The 23,697-nt window shown below is 38.9% G+C and overlaps 1 protein-coding gene across 4 annotated transcripts in view; it reads left to right on the forward strand.

The window, feature by feature from the left end:
- The window catches only part of CERS6 (ceramide synthase 6), a 128,884-nt gene that overhangs the window by 57,513 nt on the left and 47,674 nt on the right, over positions 1 to 23,697 (forward strand). For all 4 annotated transcript variants that reach the window (XM_074910679.1, XM_074910680.1, XM_074910681.1 and 1 more), the window contains one exon: positions 7,905 to 7,962. In XM_074910679.1, coding sequence (XP_074766780.1) covers positions 7,905 to 7,962 — 58 coding nt within the window. The remainder of the gene's footprint in view (positions 1 to 7,904; positions 7,963 to 23,697) is intronic.

Consider the following 23,697-nt stretch of genomic DNA (forward strand, 5'->3'; position numbering starts at 1 on the left):
GAAGACTTATCTATCTATAAGCATGTAATATCAAGGGTGTATGGTTGCTGTGCACAAACTCAGTGTGTGCTGCATGGATCAAAGTATGCTGCACAGCTGGGCAGCAGTTTCGTCAAAGAAATGGGGAAACCACCTTAACGCCTAGCCTAACTTTGTAAAGGTCAATACACAAAAGGGATCAGTATCTGCTTTAGAAGGCTAAAAACCAATGTGAGCCAGATGATTTTATGCCGCAGGAAAGTAACATTCAGCATGAGAAAAAATGGAAACAGCTAATACTAGTTGGTCTAAAGATAATTACCTGTCACAGAAGTTGCCTTATGCATATATTTTGGCTATTATGACTAGGGCAACATTGCTAGGTGAAAAGCTATCTAGAAGATTTTGAATTTCTGTTTCTCTAGAACTGGAAAAGCGTGGGACAGTGAGCAGCTGTTGTGATATCTGCAGGGGAGCTGAAAGGCCATGTTTGGCAACAGGTGACTTGCGAGATCACTAGTAAGAATGGAGACTAGAGATCCAGGTTGGAAAGCCTTTGGGTTGTTTTTTCTCTCCAAGACTTGTCAGCTGTGTGCATTGAACATCACTGATGAGAAACCAGTTCTGTTGATCAGACCTACAGGGGAGGGTGTTTGGCTACATCTGTTTTTTCTGTGTGTTCTTCCCATGAGCTTTCCAGATAGTAGCACCTCTCTGCAGGGCAAGATTTGGCAGTGCTAATAGATCTCTAAGGTCTTTTTAGAGCTTTATTTCATGTAGTCCTGGAAGCACTCTGAAGAGAACAGTTGCATAACCATTAAACAGAAGATATGTAACCTAGAAGGAATTCCTAAAACACCTATTGTATTATGCATCTTTTCTGTTCTAATTATATAAACATGCTTTATTATTTATAAAATTGCATCACTTAAAAATTTAGTACTGTGTTTCCTTTTTTCTGCACTACTAAATTTTGCTCTTAAGACTTTCAGAGCTGTGTTTTGAGCATACAGATTTAGGACAGGACTGGTCTCAAGTGGCAGTGTAACATTAAATATTAACTAACTGATTCAAACTGCAACCAAGAGGAAAATCAGATGACAGTCAAATCTTAAGCCAGAAAATTGAAAAGGAAAGCAATAAAGATTTATCAATTTATCATGCCTGCTATTTTGCACATATCGGTGAGCTGTGCATTACTGTCTCCTTGCTCAGATAACTTCTGCTTAACCATAGTGCAGGAACTATTTACCATTTGCATGGTTGCTCCAGTCTTACTCAACAGCAATACCATGCCAAAAAGGGGAAGAAGATTGACTCTAATTATTTTAAATGAATATTCTTTAGATCCACTTGCATCTGCCAGGCTTTGCAGAAATGCAGCAAATTATTGTTATAGAAATCTTAGGAGGTAGCAAGTTCGAGAAGTGGGGCTACTGCCATCTACTATATTGTCACGCTTGCAATTTTGTATGAGAGTAGTTATCAGGAATGAAGATAAGTAAAGATTTAGTGGAGGGTACAGACTGTTTGAAGCAGAGTTGCACCTCTATCTGGTTTCTGAACCAATCAAAGGTATGTCATGGGGCTGTCCTACACACTAATTGTGTTTCTGATCAGCTCTATCGTTTGGGTTTTCAGCATATAGGTTTGTCATGATCTAAGCACATACAGACATAGGATTTAATAAAGCTCTTAGTTTAATTTATAAAAGAGCTTTATTAGGTGAAGGAGATAGTGAGATTGGAATTTAAGAGTAGAAATTCTTTAGGAGAGGGGTCTGAAAATTTGCAAGTGAAAACATACATCCATGTGTATGAGGCCAAAGGCTGAGAGTATGTCACCTGGGTTATCAAATTACTTTCACCCTGTCTTATTTTGAGTTCTGCCTGAAAAAGAGTTGGAACTTAATTTTTCTAAATTTCTTTTAAAACTGATGTGTCAGAAGAAGGTGGCAATTTGTTGGTTTAATCTTCTAGGCAGTGATGCAGCTGTGAAGTATTTAATAGTCATCCACCACAATTGCCTAACAATGCTGTGGGATAGCCCTGCTCACTGCTTGTGTGTATTAGGGCTTTGATCAGGGAAGGCAGAAGATTCAAAAGGATTGCTCAGAGTTAAACACAGTAACACCTGAATTGTCATGTGCCTGATATAAAAGCACAATTTAACTGCTGTAAGATTGAACTTAGTACTGTAAGATCAACACTGGTGATACAATACAAAAGGTCTTAAGTTTGAATTTGTGAGACCATGTTTGAGGTGCTAATAGTCCTCCTATGTTTTGGATGGATGAAGTGTTATTTTTCTGTGCTCTGTCTCGCATTTTTACATGGTTTATTGCCTAAAAAAATATCTTTGTGGGGATTTTTTGTTGTTATAGGGTAGAAGGATTGCTGTTTGTTTGTTTGTTGTTGGGTTTTTTTGGTTTTAACCTAAAATGGGAGCTATAATATGTGGGTAGACAATGTCACGAATATTAAGAAGTTGATCCAGAAGTTCAGAGTCTGTTGGTTTTGGAATCATCCACTGAATATCTCTCCTTAGACGTAACTACCTAGAAGGAACGCATACCTCTTACTATGCCAGAAGCAGCCTTAAGTGGATTAAGTCCCCTTGAGTGAATCAGAGATTTGAAGGCTCTGGTACTGTGTTTGGGGGAGCAGAAAAATGCAATGTGAGGATAAAACATGAACTGCTTTAAGTCACAGTGGGCATGTAGGGAACTTAGTAATGCTTCCTGTTTAAAATAAATAAACATTCAGTATTGTTTGAACTCATCCTCAGAAATGCTCCTTTGAGCAGTCTCACAGTGAACATACTCTTCACAGCCACAGGAAATCATTGCAGTAAAAATAGCTTTCAGTCTCAGCTAACGATTACAATAGCCCAGCTACATGCTTGCCCAGTTCAGTCAGATGGTGGGGATTAAAATGGAGAACAAGCTGTGTAACGGCAGTTCAAGCCCTCTCAGCTTCTCCAGAACCAATGCCTGCACCTGTGGAGTTTGCATTAGGCTTGGTTTGGCTCTCAGACCAAAGCCTGAGCCCAGCGGTCTGTCAGCCACTGCCAGGAGCTGAGCAGCAGGTGACTGAGAACAGCAAATCTGAAATTTTATTGGAGTGATTTCCATGGGCAAAATTGCAGGAGTCTGCAGTTTCTCTGAAAATAGTTTTCAGAGTCAAAAAGACAGCTTCTTCCACGGCAGGCAATGTGGTGAGCCCACGGCTAGTTGCTAAATATGAGGGGGTTTTAACGTTAACTTACGTTAACTTAACGTTTTGAAGTGTGTCATTCTTACATTTCTGGTTGTGGCCCTGACTGTAACAGCAGATCAGTGGCAGAAGCATCTCTAAATAAAAGCTACAACTCTGGAAGCAAATGGCTGATATGTTTTTAACATTGTGCATTTATTATGTTTTGTGTTTGCTTGTGAAAAGTCAGTTGGATAACTATGGATCCTTGCACCCCGTTCTGGGCAGCAAGCACTGGTTTGACACCGGAGCCATAAGGGGTGCGCGCTGCCGGGGGCGTGCTGCAAAGCTGGGGGCTCTGCGAGAGTGCCTGTGCGCAAAGCTCAGCCCGCCAGTCTTCCTGCAGAAGAAATGGAACAAAGGGAAAACTGCAGGAGCACAGAGAGGCCTTGGGCCTCTTTAGCCTTATCACTTGGGAGAAGCAGCCCGTTTCCTGGGAGAGTGGCCACGCTGAGCTCACTCTTCTGGACAGCAGGTCCATGGGGAGGATGGCATCTTTCTGACACAGCACAAACTCCATGTGGTGGGCTCTGCAAACTGTGAGTGTGTGTATATGAGGTAGGGGGATGCTTTGCCTGAACATTGCTTGAACAGTTTGTAGAGCAGAAATTTGGAGGGAAGTTTTAAGGATAAAATTAATCAGTGTAGTGAAGGGAACCTGGTTAGACATATGCATGAAATCAGTGAATTGCTTGCTCAAGTCTGCACTTAAATAGTTTTTGCTGAATTAAGCACAATGGGGTATACCAGATTAGTTGGCCGAGGCTCTCCAACTTTTCCATCTTCTTAGTGTTCTGTATCATGCTGAAGCATCTTTAACATTTCATTAGCAGCTCAAAGTTAAAAGTTTTGAGAGGTTAAGAAACAGTCTGTGCTTTATATCAGGAATGTACTCACATGTTGAACAAGAGTAGTCAGATCTGTTGCCGCACTCTTGAGGGGCTCTAGAGCATTCATTTTAAGACTATGTTAGAAAAGAATTTGGTTTTGTTACTGAAGACTCACTTTTTAGGTTGACTCTTCACTGCAGTGTGTCACATCCATATTTGAAACACTAGTGTGGTAAGCACCAGCGCAATCCACAGGATTTGCCAGAAGAACCATATGTAAACAGGTTTGATCTTCCTCGTTCTGAACTCAAGAAGAACCATGCAAGCCTGGTTCAATCTGTAAGTCTTGTAGGCAGGTTAGTGTAGGACTACAGTGTGAATCTCATAAACCTTTTTGTGAGCAGACAGATCAAGTCTTCCAGAACACTTGTTCCTTGAGTGCTTTCATCTGGGTTTGCTGGATTTAAATTAACCTAAAAAGTCTTTCAAGCAGCATTCTTCGTGTGTGTGTTTGTAGGTCATACAAATTTTGTGTGTCTATACAAGTGACTGGAGGAGTGTTTGAAGTCTGAGGGCCAGAGTAAATTCTCACAAAACAGAGCAGCTTCAGCTGTCCTCATCCTTTAGTTAAATGTGAGTTGATGTGGCAGTCACCCACAATGGGGCGCTTCACCTAGTCATCTCCATTGTGTTGCTTTAATAGGGCAGTCAGTATTGCTGGGGGAAAGGCGAATTAAAGATATCTTAGTACAGATCTTGCCTTGCTTTTCCTAGTCTGTTGGGCTCTGCTACTGCATCTTTAGAAGTTTGTTGCTTTCCCTGTTGCAACATTTGTGCAACAACCATCTGTGACCCAAACAGCTGTCCCCAGTGACTTGGGGACATTCAGCATGAGCTGCTGATGCTTAAGAAGGATCTTGAACAGGATATCAGACAGGGTACTAGAGAGGGTTTATGCCACTGGCTATCCGGACTGCTCAGGCAAAGGGCTTTATGAGCATCCATGAGAGTTGGGACTATTACCTAGGACAAATTAAAGACCTCTCTTAATCAACTACCACTTTGTGAATTCAGTTGGAAATCAGATTTGATAACCTCAAACTTAAGAATTATGTCCTCTTCTATGATGTCCTGTGCAGAGAGAATGAACATTTTGCCTAAGTTCCAAAAATACTGAGGTGGTCTGGACACTGGGCTATACTGTGAGTGGACATGATTCCAACTCACTCATTTCCCTTCACTTGCATCTCTCCATCTGTGGTTGCAGTGAGACACAAACAGAGGGATAAAGAAGTATATACTGTAGATGGTGAATGACTGATTTCCTTAGAGTACTTGTTGCAAGAGAATTGAATTGAGAGCTCACCTTTGGAAGAATCTTGCTAGACAAATTTGCATTGCATGAAGCATCTCATACCTTCTGGTCTTGTCTGCATGATTTTGGGTGAATAATGCAGCTTCACAACCTAGTTCCTGTCCCTTTCTTTGACCAAGACAGAAGTTTGTTGAATAGTTTTTGTGGATTTTGTTTAGCAGGAATGAGCAATTTTTTTCTACCAATATTATTTAATTTTTAAAGTAGTTAGCACTTTGACCATCTTTGTCTATCACCCAGTTCTGAGCCTTCCTTTATTTTCTGATGCTCAATCCAAGTAGACTTGTTTGGCAGGTTAGGGAAAAACAAGAGAGAAGACCATATATGCATATATTATCATATACTTGTATGCATGTATCACCTTTGTAGCATTCAAACAGTTGGAGCAAGTTGATTGTCTTTGGCACACCCGAATAATACTTGGTGGCTCTTGGCTCTGAGAATTCTCCATAGCTGCAGGAATTCTCCTACAGGGCAGTCCATGGCTTTAGCACGGATCTGCAGCAGTGGCAGCGCTTTGGGAGGTGGGCGGAAAGTCAGACGGGGAAATCGGTGTTTCTGGTTTTGCTTGTTTCAGGAAGTGCCTTCTTACCTCTCAGGTGATAGGGGCAGCAAATGCTGCAACCAGAGCCTTCCAGACATCTGTGCAGACTGGAAAATCCCTAAGACCCACCATCTAAAATTTAACCATTAATATATTTCAAATACTTTAGACTGCCCTTGGTCTCCTCCGTGTAATATTGCATCTCCCAACAGCAAGATACAAATATCCTCAAATATGTTACAAATTCTTCTTTGTGAGGAATTTATCATAACTGCTCACACTTAGGAATGAAAGAAGGGCACTTTGAGTGGTTAGACAGTTTTCCCCTCCTAATATTTTTATTTTCAGTGATAGCCTTCAGACATTCACCCAAATAAAACCTTCCTTCATATTGCTGCCCTTGCTGTTTCTTCCATGTGTGTGATTTTAAGGTTTCTACCAACACAACTAACATTTTGACTCAGAGTACTCTTATTTTTGCAGTATCTTGAGGAAACTGCAAGCATGAAAGCTTAGTGTGTCTGAACCCTTGAAGATCGGTGTTTGTATCATATCAATTGAATAAATTAATCTCTGCAGAATAAGAAGCTACAGGATAAGAGAGTGCTTCTATTCAGCTGAAGTATCACACTTTAAATCTCATTGATGTTCTTACAGTCTCCTGTACTCAATTTGTCAGAGGGTTATTCATGCATGACAACTTTCTTTCTAAATACTTGTAAAAGTAGCTTTGAAGAGGAAAGTTTGGATTAACTTTCTTTTGCATAGGAGCATTGTCAGTTTTGAGACCATTCCAGTAAAGGCTGAACACACTTCAGTGGCAATTAACCGTAAGCTAATAGTTTTGCCAGTAGAGAGAAAGTTTTAAGTGCTGTAAAATACATAATTGAAGATGATTCATGCTGCAGTATTACCTCACACTAACGAAGCTAAATCTCATCCTGCTATAAACATTATGAATAGTACCTCACTGGTGTTTATGTCAAACATATTTGTGTAGTCGCTCCAACCATTGGGAAAAACCCCAGGCATTCCTCTAAATTTACATCTCATAAGAGTTTGATTTTATTTCATCATGCTTCCATTGACTCTTTTTTCCTAAGCCAGTAATGGGTCCAAAAGATAGGAAGATAATCTCAGTCTCTTTTACTGGGGAAGGGAGAAGGACATAGAGCAGAGGATGATTTTGTATTAAATCTCCTACTGGTTTCTGTCTTATTTTCCATGGCATCTTGTTCCTAGCTTCTAGTTTGCCTCTATCTGAAAAGAAAAACTAGAAGTTCAGCAATTATTTCATGTGTACTTGGGAAAACGTAGAATCATCTTGATCAAGTAAGCCCTTTGGAAGCAGACATAAATTGTGGATATGTATGTCTGTATCCAGTATATCTCTCTGACACAAATGCACTCCCTAAAACCAAGTATGAAGTGCTGGGATCTGCTAAGTGAATTTCCAGCTCACTGTGGGTGATACTTTTCATTACTAAAGACTGTATTTGATGTGTAGCACTCTAAAGCCACCTGCTGAAAGCTTAACAAAATTTCTTATTATCATTGTCCTGGTATCTAATCACGTGAACTTCCATTCAGTAGGAGTGCAAATTGTCCTCTGTCCTGCTAGTTTTCATGAAACTTTTAAAAACTTAATTATCCTTGATTTTTTTTTTTTTTTTTTTTTTTTTTTGGTCATGTTCAGGTGAAATTCACCAGTATTTTCAGAGGTCTAATGGTGGGCTGGGAAAAGCAAGCGGATGGGCACAAAGCTTGATAACAAAGTTGTAGAAAACCAGACCAAAATTTTGCTTCAGCTTTGTTAATGTGACCAGGGTGTGGTGGTTTGACAGTGCTGTAAGAAATCATGTGTTGGACTGTAAAGTATGTAAACCTGGTATCCTAGAGTTAATTTCTTGTACCTTTTGCAGGTGGAGATTTACATTTTACCTTTATATATTTACCTATGGAGTACGGTTCCTGAAAAAGGTAAGCACTTACATTATGCTTTCGTAACACATCACAGATTTTTTTGAAGTCTTGTATAGATATAAAGCACAGGCATAAAACTTAGTTTACAAATAAAAATAACTTTTAATTTGCATTCATAAAAGGAGTTGCTACTGGCATTGGTAACGAATATAAGTTCCTATCAGTATTTGATGGGGAGGAGGTGTGGAAATAAATTGGTATAGCAACATGCCTACTTCACTTTATTCCTTTTCATTATAGGCATTAAGCTGGCAGTAGAATTTACCGAAGTATTCATCTTAATTTCTGCATCATCCTTGTTTAAATGCCTCTGGCAGGGGTTGCTTTTCATTAACAAACAAAATCCATTAGTGTTCTATAATATGCTATTTTTTTGCCTGTTCTTTGTCTGATGTACTGTGAAAAGAAGTTTCCATGGAGTTACCCATCAATGCTGTGTTTCTGGTGATTTAAGCAGAAGAGTGTGTCTGTAGCTTCTAAATGCCCTGGCGCAGGTCTGTTAACCCTGCCATAGATGGTAATAGGGATTTATGGTGCGAATTGTTTACAGTGTGACTGCTTCTCAGAGCTTTTGTGCAAGTCAGGCCATATTTGTGTAATCCTGAGAGGTGAAATTAGGGGAATGGTGGTTTCAGTGCATTCATGTAATCTTATCTTCGTCATTTTGGACAAAAATTTGACCGGAGAAAATGTATCCCAAATGTTTATGGTGCTTTGCAACTAAAAGTGGCTATTTTAAAAAATACTCACCACTTGTAGGGTTGTAATTCTTGAGGCTGTCTCTTGGTGCCAGCAGGACTGATGATGTGCCTATGCAAAGAGGGGCTATTAGAGCTGTTCTCAGCTATTTAGCACTAGTCAGCCCCTGAGGAAGTGTGTGCACCAATCGTCCAAAAGGACCAGAGCAGCATTAATGTGGAACCTCTCCCTGCTTCCTTGATCGCTATACTTTGTGTGTACTTCATCTGTTAACATGCTGTAAGGTCATGGTCTGATACTCTTCTGCGTTTGATTCTGTCTGTGTCTGTGGTATGAAATACAAGAATAGTTTAATAAGCAATTGTCACAACCTAAAAGGTTACTTGGCCTGCAGGTGTGTAGCCATCACGACTGTGGGTTCATAGGATTCTGTAATACACAAGGACATGGAGGCTTTATCCTCTGAATTTTTCTACCGTATTATAGATTACCACAAATACCACAAAAAACCACCATTAGCAAGCATCACAAAATCGTTACTAGAAAGCATACCTATGATTAATAGAGCGAATCTCTCTCAGCACAGAGAAAGTATCTGTTCTAGGAAGAACTCTGAATGACAGCATTTCTAAAGACTAAGGGGAATACAGTAAATGCATTAAACTTGCAAGCCACTGAGCTGTTTCTAAAGGCTGAGTTGACATGCAAAGTGCAGAATGTCTTCCTCCCAGTTCAGCAGTTTGAGGAGGACTGGCTGACATAGCATGGTTCGTTGAACAAGGTACCATTGCTTGCCTAACAAACTTAACAAGGAAGGTTGTGTAATTTTGCTGTAATTTTAACTTTCAACACATTTAATTTTTACAAAGAGAACTTATTCGTTATGTAATTGTGTATGTATTTTTAATTACTCATTTTTACACAGTGCTGTAACTGTGTTTTGAAATATTTTCTGCTATTGTCCTTGTTCCGGTGTTCTGCTTCATATACTCAGGTCTTTCACATGGGAATATATGTAAACTAACAATATTATGATTGTGATTGTATTTATAACATCTCCCTAGTAACATTGTGTAACTGAAAGAAAACACAGGGGTTTTGCTGTTTACCCAACACCAAATATTTTGCTGGATCCACTTAGGCAAGGAAATCTAGGTTTGCAAGGAATAAAATCCAGACCCCAAAATATGGAGGAAGACACTTCTTTCAGAGCTTCACTACAGTACCGAAGTGGGCATTCTTTTTTAATTTGTCTTGGTTTTCTTAATGGGGTAATTGCAAAGAAACACCTTAGGAAGCTAATAAAAAAAGGTAGGCCTAATAAATTCTCTTACAAATGTGATAGCAAGATCTTTCCTTCCAAAAGCTGTTTTGCCTGGAGAGAAAGTGCATTTCATAGTCAGCAGTGTCTTGCTGTGCTAATGCTACAGTAGAGATCTGCATCCTTTTAAATAACAAGGTCTGCCTAAGACCATCCCTAAGACACATAGTGCAGAAGACTGATAAGCATGGTGAGTGAAGCCAGGTGCAGCAGCAGCCCGGACAGGTGCTGTTCGATCACAGCAACACATGCTGCCTTACTGGAAGAAGGTGAGAAAGAGTAAATACTACAGGTGTTCCTGTTTTGACGAATAGAACATGCCACCAGAACAGCACCACGTTGGAAATACTAATTTTGACTTTTCAGCTAATGCTTAGTTCATACATAACTTTGGATAATTGGATAAGACATTTTGATACAGTTATGTCTTTCAAACATCCAAAGATAGTAAGAATGTATTTTTAAAAGGGAGACTGCATTTTGGTGCTTCATTCAAGGTTAGTTGGTTTTCCATTTCTGAATAGTTAAGATCCCTGATTTGAGAAAAGTTTTTTGTCATCTAGAGTGGGAAGTGTTCCTTATTTGTTGGTCTTATGAGGTACTCCCCTTAGAAAAGTGAGCCAACTGAATTGTAGCTGCCTCTTTTTTTATAGTTTATTTGTTGGCTTTTGAGTTGCCAGGCAACAAAGTACTCTGGCTTGTATATTACTGTCCTTCCCTTCCAACTTGACCTAGTCTCCTTGCAACCTGCTTCTCCTTTGCTTATGTTGCTGACCGGATGATTTTTTTGTTCATAGTTGGCTGTCTTAAATGTCCCTTTCTTAGTCTGAGGGTGAAATTCATCTTTATCTATGAGACTGGCATGGAGCCCGTCAATTACTTAAACACCACTTTGAGCTAGTTTTGAGGTCCTTTGCTTTGTGCTGGCCCTTTGCCTAGAGGTGAACTTCACCTTTTGGATTCTTTCTGAAAACACCTTTCTCTTAATGCCCACGGTACATGAATCATTGTTATTTTGTCTTCTACTGTCACCCTTTTTTATTTGCTGCATAAAGCAGTGTTACTGCAGCAGTGCAGTGTCAGCAGAAGGGTGGATGTTTGTGCTGCTTTGTGCCCACCAAACTGCCGGAGTAAGATCTAACCATGATCCTCTGGCAAACCACCATTCTTTCAAAGAATGTCATTAGATCTTTGGTGGCTTTGTAGAGTTGACAAGCTAATCTGGCTTTTTGGGAGATGTGCCCAAGCTTTAATAAGCAGTAATTAGCAGACTTATCAGCTCTGTTCGTTTTAGTTCTGGAAGTGTGATACTGTCAGCATGGCGACGTTAATTTATTTTTAGAATGGTAGTAACTAACTACATTGAAGTTTTACATTTGCCTGGCTAGAGCATCTTGCAAGGAGAAAGAGGCCTGCAGTTTCAGCTTTGATTTTCACTTCCCTACAGAAGCACATGAAAGCTAATAAAGCTGTGATTCAGAGCAACTGTAGCTCTCTCTATAATGCTGTGGCAAGCTTGTCTTTGTTACTGTCCATGACTGCAGTTAATGGCTCATCTAGACAAAAGAAATTTCTGCACCCAGTAAAGCAACCTGTATGTGATATGGTATATCAATTTTTTTGCCATGCTATAATTGCTGAGTATGCTGCTGGAGATTTAAAAACTTTCTTCTCACTGAAAGCTGTCTCTTTATCAAACTGTTCTCTTGGGTTTTATCATTTTCCAGTGACAGATGTTTGCTGTTAAGTCATAAATAAAGTAAAAAATCTTACTTGTTGAACAGTATTTTGAGAAAATCTCAGCTCACAGGGAAAAAATGCCTGACATAAAGCTTTGTCTTCAAAGTTTGGTTTCTTGCAACAGGACCTATCAACCTATATGTTTTAAATAAGTTTTTGTCTTAGTGGTGTCTGCAGGGCATTAGATTGGGCCATTTTGCTGAATAAAGTTCACTGTGAACTCAGTAAAATCCTTTAAATTGGGAAGTCAGTGGACTGGCAATAGGGTGTCCTGCATGTGGCCATTTGTTTTAGGACATGGTATCATGGTCAGGCACTGATATTGTGTACAATGGGTTTTAACAGTGTAAAATGCACTAAAATTCGTGCTTCATCCTCTCTGCCTCCCTCTATCCATGTGGACATCTTTCCCAGCCACTGCATCATGCAACAGCTGTATCACAGCACTTTCACCTGCCTCCTGCCAACTCCACCCCTGAACTTTCAAGGCAGGAGACCTTTACGGAGTTTGCACTGGTCTTGTCCTCAGTGCCTCCTAACTCAAATGGGCATATTTTGTCAACTTTGCCTTTGTTATGATAACACATCACTCATGAAGTAACATTGTATGAATGAACTTCTTTCTTGTAACATGTACTGTTGATGGCATACACCAGATCCAGCTTCCTTGATTGTTTCACTTTTCTTGGTACTAAAGAAACAATAAAAGTGCAAATTCTAGCATTGGTTGCTACTTCTTCAGTCAAGAGGTGATTTTAACTGCAGGGTGCAACGGTGTGATTGGTAACTCTTACCAGCGTTTGCAATGTCAAGGAAATACACGTGCTTTTCATGACTTACAGTGAAGTGAGAGAATTAAGTCTTTGGTTAAAGAGTAGAGAAGGCGGGGCAGTCGCTTTCTTACTTACAAATGGACCACACATAGAGGAATAGCTCACAGCCTTAAGATACTCAGCCAAACCATTGCATCACCTCCAAATTGTGTCTTAATATGTATGCATAAGAGACCAACAGAGTTCAGTAAAATTTTTGCTGTATAGTTTTTAGTGTTCAATTATGATATTAGACATTACACCCTTCCCCAGCTCCTGTGTGCCTTCAGCCTTTTTTTCCTCTCCTTTTAATCAAAATAAGTAAATTAATATTACAGAATTGCAAGTTTTAACTTTATTAGGGGGGTTGCTGTCATTGTCTGTAACTAGTGAAGTAATTAATGACATTTCAATGTCAAAGCATCTCAAAGATGGAATTGTTTTCTTAGTCTTGGTTTCTTTTTTAAATGTTCCTTCTAAATTTTTGCTTCTTCTTAAAGCCCCCTTAACGCTTTCAATCATAGCTATCTTATATTACCAAGTGGTGTAATAGTGGGATGAGACTTTCTGCTTCCCAAAGAATCTCTCATTGTTGAAGTAAAACTTATGTTTGTCTCTGTTCTTCCAAACCAGAACTTTCAGTTTGATGAAAATTAACTGTTAACTTTCTAGGTAATGAATATAAAGCAGATGTTGGGAGATTGACGGGTTTGTCACTCCACCCCAGCACCCCATATAGCACTGTGTGTTTCAGGATGTGCCCTGCAGTGTCGTGGCTCATGCACTGAGGGAGTGAAATAGGTCATCGTAGTTAGGATTTGAAGCCACCTTTGTTATTTCTGATACTTCATGGGAAGAGGTGATCAATGTAAATGTAGGTTAGAGTTCAAGCCAGTTCATTTTCTGCCTCAAATACTACCATTTTCAAGGGCAGATTTGGTGATGAATATTCTATGTGAGGAAACAGAGTGAGACACCAACTTTCAAAGAGAAGGTGAAGCTTTCTTTCAGTAATCACTGCCAAATCCATTATTTACTGCTTCCCACAGCAGATTTAAATGTTTTGGTGCTAAAGAGTGGGTGGCCCACAAAAATCCTTTAATTCAAAGCATTCACCTTCCTGACCACTCCTCATTGGCCCCATTGGCAAAATGGCAAATGCTAGATGTGACCGTCCCATCCTAGTTTTCAAACTCCTGAAAGAGATGTTAAGTCAAGCCTCAGTACGTTTTGGCAGTATGGAAGTCAGTCCTTTCACCTCAGTGCTTCAATGCTTCATCTGAAGTGAAGCCCAAATTAAAATAGTTTTGTATTTCTTTTAGAACACCCACAGACTCTCCTCAGAGTAAATGTTTGATTTTTTTTTTTCCCCCTATTTCACACTTTTCCTGTAGTTTATACCTATGAAACCAGAGTGTGGGGTTTGTTTTTAGTTTTACTTTTCAAACTAATTTCCATGGTTCTTGTTTTAAGTTAAATGGTGAAAAAGGTGATTTAATTTTGTTCCATGTGGTATTTAGATATATACATACGAAGTATAGAACCTAAATGCCTAGAGTGGGTGATCTTCACCATAGATCTTTCAAGTTCTATATTTAGTCTTTTGTTAGCCTGACAGTAATCCAGAGTAAAGACAATTATAAGAAATTATCTAATACAAAGCTAGCATTCTTGTGTGGGTGGTACCAAAGCCCTAGTAATGTTGGAAAGATTTTAATCTTCAGAGGTATCACGTGATAGCGCTAGTTAGTGGTTTAGAAGACCTATATCCAAGTCGATCTGTGATGTAATAACATAAACACAGAGGTATTTGGCCTCAAATGCCATCATCACTGTGAAGTATGGTTATGAAAATAGGATATGGCCCTAGGTCTTCCTAGGAGTTGGCATCATAACCTGCATGCCCAGAAGCATGTTCCTTTACCCTGGTAATAAATATACTACACCATTCATTGTATCTTTATAAATCACTAACATTTGAAGCATAAAAGATAATAACCAATTATATATCTGGTCATGTATATGCAAATTCTTCCCCTTTCTGACTGCAGCTGAGATTTTTCAGTACTACCATTAGTTTCATTTGCATGTCCACAAAATCAGAGCACCACCCTGGTATTGATGCCAACAAGACATTAAGTTCCAGTGACATTAAACTGACTGCTTTGCTTATCACTAATATAGGAACAAGATAATGTTTTTGTTTTCTTCAGTAATATTTGCAATTAAATCAATGGTGGCTTGGCTCATTAAGAGTTAACGATCTGATTATGCTTCCATTAAATGGAAAAATTAGCATTATCTTCAGTGATAAACAGAGTGAGGAATTCAGAATTGGCTTGCTACCTCTTGCTGATCCTTGGTGCTAAGCAGTATCTGTAGAATGAAAAACTTTTACAAACATCTGGAAGCAAAGCTTCCAGGTGACATATGGTGACTTTTCCCATTCAATTTCCTTCTTTTAATTGCCCACGAGAATTACAAACTCACAAAAGAGCATGAATTCCCTGCAGTAAGAGTCTTGTGAAGTCTGTATTGAGACTTAAGAACCCAAAGTTGCATGTGGATATTGTACTGGGAAAAGGACCAGGGAAAAGGACCATCTGCCTGGATAAACAAATAACTTTTGACTTGCTCTTTTTCAAATTTAGTGTTAAGGCTGATGATACAAGGATGCTGTGGCTACGTTTAAAAGTGCCAGGTGCAACAAACTTCTGTATGTATGCAGCTGATGGAGTGTCAGTTGTGCATTTCCCTTCCTAAGGAGTCATCCCCTACAACAGAACTGTCTGTCATGTAATTGCAACTGCTAGTGGTGCAGATAAATTGCAAAACAACAGGAAAGCCATATTGAAGTGTAAATTTTAATCCAAAACTCTACTCAAATGACATAAATGAATAGAAGGCAACTAGAAAAATAGCACTGTAGTATAGAGGGGGAAAAAAAATCCAACTGGCAGAGCTCAATTTCTGCTGTTGTGAAAGTTCCTCTTTCTTGAAACTATAGGATGTTTCAAATGAAGAAAATGAAGGGCTTATCTTCGTGTGTGCACTGACAGCTGAGCTAGCCAATTACTGTGTGACAGCTGGAGATGCTCTGTTAGTGGCTTACAGTTCTATGTGCACTTTGAGAGAACCTGCCTTCCTGATGCTTTTTTGTGAGTGAGGGTGCTTTGTTCTGCTGCTCAGCTGAGTTGGCATGTTCTTTGCCTCTTTTTGGAATAAAATAGCAACAGTAATACATGCAGATGTTACAGCCCTGGGAGAGTAGTGTAGCATTTGTAAATGACATTTTGGATTGCTTATAGTCAAGAATTTTAGAGCCTAAAGTCAGACCACCTTCATTTGAAATACAAAAAAATAACTTGTTACTTCATGGTATGGTGACTGGTTGACATAATTTCTGTATTACAGTTTACCTGTCTCTCTTGATTATTGAGATTGTTAACCTTAGAGGGAGTAAATAGTTGTTGATACACACATCAACCTAATAGAATTGTTATATTTGGGGAAACAGGAATCTCTGCGATGAAGATTGTGAGTTTGTATCCCTGTGGGAAATGACTGGGGCACAGAAACAATGGGATGTTTACCTGGAGCGGTGTCTAATTTGCCATTCTGGTTTTTGAAATTTCCTGCTATTTATCTTAATATCGAAATAGCTGCAAAATTGATAATAAGCTATTTAATGGCTTCCCTGTATGCTGTGTCTTTTATCTCTTCTATCACTGATACTTCATCTTCAGTTTTCTTCAGAACATCCTGAGATCTGTTCTGGATACAATCATATGTTCAGATGTCATCAAATACACCTCCATTTATTTTAGCTGTTAAATAAAACAATTTTGGAAACACTAGCATACACTCCCTCCTTAAAGGAAATATGTGTCTCAGTTTCTGGTCACTAAGCTGATAAGTTAAGTCAGGTTCAGGACGTAATAAAATGCAACTGCTGTCACTCTGGTTGCTCTGGTTAGTCATTCTAAGATGCTTTGAAGGACCTCCAAGAGGTGGTGGATTCTTACTTTGGCTGAAGTACTAGTATAGCTCAAGTGCTCCCAGAAAAGTAAGGAGTTACTATTAGTGTAAAATCACTACAGCACTTCTGTGTGCATTTATACCATTTAATCCTCTTTCCTTTAAATGAACACTTTTCTTAAAAGACAGATGAATGACAACCACACACTGCCAGTATTATCCCAAAGTTATTTCCAGTATTGGAGAATTAAGGTTGAATTAAGTCACTCCTAATATTTTAAAGAGCAAGGTATATGTTTTCTCTATTATAAAAGACATAGTTCATTGTACTCTGTTCACCTGTTTCTTTCTCACCCATATAGGGTCTCAGCAGGCTTATGGGATGCTCAGCCTACATTATAAACATTTCCCTACACTGACTTAATAAAGCAGCTTAATTCTGTTGCGAATTACTTTGTCTAATAAGCAAGGAAGGTTTCAATTTCACAGCTGTACATGAGGCTTTTTTGACACTGGTGCTGTTTTTTCTTAATTGTTCCCGTAAGAGCTAAGTTGTTACCTGCATGGAGCAATGGAAGGCACAGGTTTGGTTGGTTACTTGTGTCTTTCTTTTCCTGGCCTGTTTTGTGTAGCCTCACAAAGAATGACCTGAGCATGGAAAGCCCAACATGAGTGAGATCACTGGTAGTTTTCTACCTGCTGTACAGCATTTGTTTTCTGGCCTCTCTATCTCAAAAATGGCCATGGAAATCTCATGGATTATCTGAAGATGAGTAGTTGGGAGGAGGTACAGCTTTATTCTCGCAGTTCTCTTGGAAAGGCTGGTGCATCATAGGAGCTGGTTTCCCTGTGGTCAATTCTGTTTTGTGCAGCCCAGGGCTTGTTGACACTGGGAGTGGTAGGACTGTTCTGGGGAGAAACTAAATGTTATATGTTATATAATTCTATATAGTCTTTCCTTTCCCATATACTCCCCATCTACCTCTTATGTCAGTATTTTCTACTTTTATCTTTTTTTGTCAGATTGCTACACTGCTTCTCCCCACTTCCTGAACTGATTTATTATTTTGGGGAGTGGATTTGGGAATCCTGTATGTCTGAAGGTTTGATATGTTCCTGTGGACTACAGAAAGGCCTTGTTTCATTCCTCTCTTGTTGCCATCTTTTTACCATGATCATTTTATCCAGTATCAACACATTTACCCAAAGAAACAGATAGCAGTGACCTTGATTTAGCTCTCAGGGTCATTTGTGGTTCAGAAGGCATCAGGGTCCTTCATCTCTCTGGAGGTTATTTGTTCCTGTCAGTTCTCTAAAACAGGAAGAGAATAAATAACGAGCTCTATCTTTGTATGTTGCAGTTTCCAAAGTGCTAGTGAGATCAGGGTTTTCTGCCTCCCCTATTGATATCATGCCCTGTCACCTGGCAGTTCAGTAAGACAGGGCAGCCAAAATTGTGATTGATCCGCTCTGGAGGTGCAGGGGAAGGAAGCCAGGGTTCAGCTGCTTTGAAGCCAACTGGTCTTTCTCAGTTGTCCAGTAACTCTTCACTGTAGTCACACTGCAGGAGGTACACATGGTAGCCTTTTCAAAAGCCTCATGCTGGTTGCAATGTTTTACTGAACTGTGATTTTTAAGAATGCTTTTGAATTCATCCTGCCAGTTTCATGAGAGAGCAGTTGTGTTGTAGCAAAGGTGTCTGTATCTGCAAAGAGCTGTTCAGACACTCAAGCAGAGCATGGCCATGAAGAGTTTTCTTAATGTCTCTGATTCTGTATAGATAGTGTCGAAAAGGATTCTTTCGAGCTTGATGACAAGTTTGGAAGTTGACATTTTAACTGCTATACTTACTTGGGAAGCTGTGCTGTATTTGTGATTATTGTGCACACTACATCATAATACCATGAGGTCTACAGTGGAATGAAGCTGCTGCTAGGGAAGATCCCTGACTGTGCTTTCAAACAAGCTTATGTTACTCCTTTAGTTGGTATTGGATTGAGAAATGAAGAAATAAATGGGAAATCATTTTGAAAATTTACTCTGTTTGAAATGAAACCTGCAGTCATTGGGTCATCAGTGTTCTGCTCTGGGGTTCATGCATTGTTGTAAGTTAGATTGCAGGTAAATAAATACATATTCCTATAGCATGTATAACCAACCAGTGTATAGTGCTGATACTGTGCTTCCAAAAAGCCCTGTGTTTTACTAGTATGATAACTTAGAAACATCTTGTTGAATAAAAGCCCTTGGACTTAGAGATCGCTCTCATGGGATTCCTGTATAGGGTCTTCCCTTCCACTCCAGCTGGTCTATCACTTGCTTCTGATTCATGAGGAATGCACGATTTCTGAAATCAGCAGATACAGAGGTGTCAAGTGTGTTTGCTTGCACTTCTGGATCTTCATTTGGCTTAGGATCGTGAAATTACCTTTTCATTATTTCAAAACAAAGGTCATGCTGCAGTTTAATTAGGTTTTAGTTAGAATATTAATAATGCTATAGTGGAGGAAATAAAAGAGCTTGAATGCAGAAATGAATAGTTTCAAATTCTTCACACAAACTTTCTGCAGTTCATAGAGAACATCCTTCATGGGCACTCTGGGCAACTACTGTCATTAAAAATAAAGAATAAATTCGTTTTTCCTCAATATTGTATGGGAATCATAAGAGGACATAATTCATACTTGAAGTACTGACAACAACTCTTCCCACTAAAAGCTATCCTACACCAAAAATCACCTGTAATAGCTGAGTTCCCCAAGGCAGCAGTTGCTAGCTGTGGCTTTTGCAACTTTTTGGATTAATGTTACTGTAAAGATTCATCATAGATAGGAATCAGTTTTGATAGATCTAAACTGTATAAAAAAATGTACTGCAAAACACCAGCAGCAGCCAAATTGAAAAATAAATTGCTGTATTGAAAATGTCCAATGCCCTAGACAGTTGTCAGTCTTTCTAGCAGTAGAACAGACTTGATTCTGTTGTAAAAGTTTTTCAACTATTGGAAAACTATTTGGAAAACATGTTGTGTGTTACTTAGGTCATTCAGAGCACAAAAAAATGAGATGCATCAGAATGGTGAATATTTCATTTATCATTTCCATCTCCTCTCGCTATACATTGTGCATCTACTTTTTCATGAAGCTAATGCTTCTGGATATTTTGCAGAACAGAATAATGCAAGAAACACAGTATCTTGGAAATAGTCACACCACTTTTTGGAATACAACTTACTGTCTGATTCTTAGAATGAGACTACTTAAACCAGACAATTTTTTTCTGGTTTTAATGATGAGATACCAAAGCATGAGTTTGTGAAATATCTACCACCTAGGTAAACCAGAACTGACTAGGAGACGATGATGTGGCAAGAGCTAGAAGTGAGAGATTTGCCTCCAGAGCCCTTGCTGCTGCTGCTCTCTTGTCTCATCTATTCTTGAATTATTTGAAGCAGACATTCAGTTGGGCACTTTTTCTAGTCTAGTCTGCATCTGTTGTGAAGTTTCCTTTCCATGTTATATCTGAAAGGTTATCTATTACTGAAACCTTGTAATTACTTCTGTTCAGTGAGCTTATCTGCCTGATACTGGATAAATACTCTCATTTAAATGAAGAATGTCAGAGACCGCTTTGGAGCCTTTTTAACACAATGCTGATATTTTATATTTTACTGTGCTACTAGCAGAGTGATAATGTGATACATATGCCACTCAAGGAGGAAATCAAGCCTGCCTTTGGCAGATTGTACTTGCTTTAAAATTGATTTGGATTCCCTGGCATTTTTTTTTTTTTTTTTTAAATTGGAAAACAAATTGATGAGTATCTGTAAGTTATGGAAGTTCTTAAGCTAAAATAATTTTGGATGTTAAAATCTAATCATATTGTTACTCGTTTCCATGAAAGTAGGGCTGAGCATTAGGTGTTAAATAAAAGAATTTCTAATTCACAGTGCAAGCAGGAAAGAGCACTCATGGCAGAATCTCCTGAAGGATGCTGTTGTGAAAAAGGGGGAAATGCCACATTACATTTTTAAATAGGCATCATGAGTGGAAAGGTTTCCAGTAAGACCAAAGTTAGATTCCATCTAATGGAAAAGGAATTTGTTTCAGATATCTTTTCAAAAGGGCATAAAAATTGTTGAGGGCATTTACGAGAGATTAATAGAGTGCTTTGGATGTCTGAGATATAAATCATGAGTCATGCTGTGAGAAAGATCAAAGTCAGTGGAGAAACTTAATTTTAAATTACTCCAACATTTCAGTGTACATCAACAAGGAAAATGAATGCATTTTGGACAGTGAGGATTCATAAGAGAAGGCCAGTCAGCATAGGAAATATTTTATTGTGTAAGCTGTTGGAAGTTAAGATAATAGCTGGATCAGGCAAAAGAGGACAAAGCTAAGCTGTCTGGCAGAATTTATTTGTGGCTGAAAGGAAACAGAAGGGTTTTGAAAGAAACAAGCAAAAGGAAATATTAATGATATCTTAATTCAGTAATAGGACACTGATGCAACAGGACTTTCAAATGTAGACAATGGGGAGAAATTTGACATAAGCATGGGGAGGAAAAGAAACGCCCTAATTTAAAAAATATATTTAGAATTGAATTTCACTTTATCCGCTTGGAATCCAGCTGGGGGTATTTAATAACATCAGAGTAAAAAATAAATGCTCTGTAATCAGCAATTTGGAGAGTTAAGCTGGTAGTAAGCCGTACACAGTATCTTTACTACTTGTATATTACACTGTTGTTCAGGGCAATGAAAGAGGGGCCACCAGACCTTGTGTCCCCCCGTGGACTGATTACTAGTTTTAACTTCAGCACAGTATTCATCTTCTTGGTAGCCCAGCTTTCTGAAAGACAGAAATTTTTCAGTGTCCTATATATAAAAATGACACATCTGGAGGAAATACTTCCTGCAGTGTCTTATTTGGGCAATTTTATGATAAAAATAGTTCTAATTCATCTGGAAACTAAGGTGGCTTGTTCATACCTGTAGCAAAGTGTCTTACACAGCACATTTCCACTGCCAGGAGCTTTTCATGTTTTGCTATTCAGATAAATGAAGCAGTCCAGTTTTCCACAGCTAATTAAATCCAAGCAAAGAGTACATTTTTGGATATAAAAGCAGGCTATTAATAATCTGACTAGTGCTTTGTGTTGCCATTATTGAGTTGAACTCAATATTGAGGCAGTGACTTGAAGCAGAATAGCTATACCCTCATTTAGCAAGTATAACCTGTACAGTAATATATATTTTTACACTGTAAGGGGTTCAAGTCATAAAGCTGCTTCACTTTACTCTTAAAGTAGCAGGGAAAAGAAGCTTGCCAGTTAAATAAATATATTACTGGTGAGCTGCGCTTTTTTTTTTTCATATTATATTCCCTTCCAGTGTTACCCTGTTATACCTCTCAAAGTTTTCTCATTTCTCCTGATGGTCTCAGTTACTTGCCATTGAACAATGACATAAAGCAGTATTTCTCCATGCTAACTTAAGTTCAAATCTAATTCAGAGTTTTGCTTCTGTTTTTTAACTGCTATTATCTCACATGTGACTTAAGACATTTCACCAGGGATTTTTGGTTTCTGTTTGTTGTTGTCTCACCCATCCCCAAGATTTGTAGACTCAAGAAACTGAGGGAGAACAAACTCTTTCTGCTTGCTCAGTTATCCTAGGTTATTGCTGTGCCAAAAATTTACTGTTTATGGTTTTATACTAAAAATTATAATAAATTTAGCAGTTATAAAACAGAATCCTAGTTCCTCTGTTCTCATCCCTACCAGCTACTCTTATTGATAGTTGTTTTAATAGATCAGTTGCAGAAAAACACCACAAGAATGGAAACAACAAAAGGTTTATATCTGTGCATTTCCTCAGCCTGGGGGGGAAGGTGAAAACCAAAGAGGAAATGGACATAAAATTTTATGTAGGTTTAGACATTTGTAAAGGTTTGGGAAATTATTTTGGTTGTCTTCCTTTGCTCTAGTGATGTAAATGTTATCACAGCCACTAATTCAGTGAACAGGAAAGAATTCCTTGCAAACTGTGTTTTTTTGTTAAAATCAATTAACATTTCCCCCCACTCTAATTCTATTAGAAGAAAATGCAGTATGAGAGAGATTTTCTCACCAGTCTTTTTCCAGGCAGTACTTAATACTTGTGGCTTTATTAAATACAGCAAGAAGTAGTTCTGTAGTAAAGATACCTGCAGCACCATGGGTGAATTGCCCTTATGCAATATCTATGCACTGACCTCAGAAAAATGCAGTAGTTGCAGGAGTGAGAAGGGAAGAGGTTGCTTTAGTCTGTCCTTACTCACTGTTTCTTATGGTTACGCCTCATTTTACCTGTGCCCAGTGATTGAAGTGCTTAAAAATGGGTCCCTATCTGGTGACCATCAGGCTGGTGTGCTGGAGATGGGATGCTTTTGGCCCACCTGTTCCAGCAACCTGGCTGAAAGAGCTCTGCTCCCTCAGACATCAGGTGGGACTTGGTGGTGTCTCTGTTTAGAAACAGTCAGCTCTACTGTCAAGGTTTTGGTGGCTCACTGAGAGTGAGGAGTTCACTGCCAAAAGGCTGTAATGGCACTGTGATTCAAACCACTCTTGTCTCTCTGAAGATAAATCTTGGCCCTGTGAACTAGAGGAGGTTTGGTTTACCAAGTGTAAACCTCACCAGTCTCTTTACAAACTAATTCCATACCTACAGTTGTATGTTGTCTGTTTTAATAAAATCATAAATATCCTCTTGGATGTAAATTCTAGGGTAACTGATATGGTCTGGCTCTGCGATCAAAAAATACAAGGCACCTGTAAAGGCAGTGGGTTTACAGCCACTTTGCTTCACCAAAGTGTTGCCAGGTATCTGGAGTGCTCAGCTGAATGTGTCTGCTACTTTTTATGCAGTCTTATTACTGTACAGATAGAGCAACTACAAAATATGTTGAGTAGTGTCACAGGAAAAACCTGTTACCTGCAAACAAGTAGGAACTTTAGCCTGACTTCTACAACATTTGTATAGACCTTCAGCTGCTCTAAAGTCATAGCACCACTGGCTGCCCGACTTGCTCAAGTCAAACAGTCCTTGAAAATGTTAGCTTTACACGTGAAGGCAAAAGTTTTTGCTTACTACAACGCAACTAGCAAAGGAAGTGTCAAGAGGAAGAAGGTATGCACAT

Source organism: Athene noctua, chromosome 7, assembly GCF_965140245.1.
Source record: "Athene noctua chromosome 7, bAthNoc1.hap1.1, whole genome shotgun sequence".
In the NCBI taxonomy this organism is placed as follows: Eukaryota; Metazoa; Chordata; class Aves; order Strigiformes; family Strigidae; genus Athene; species Athene noctua.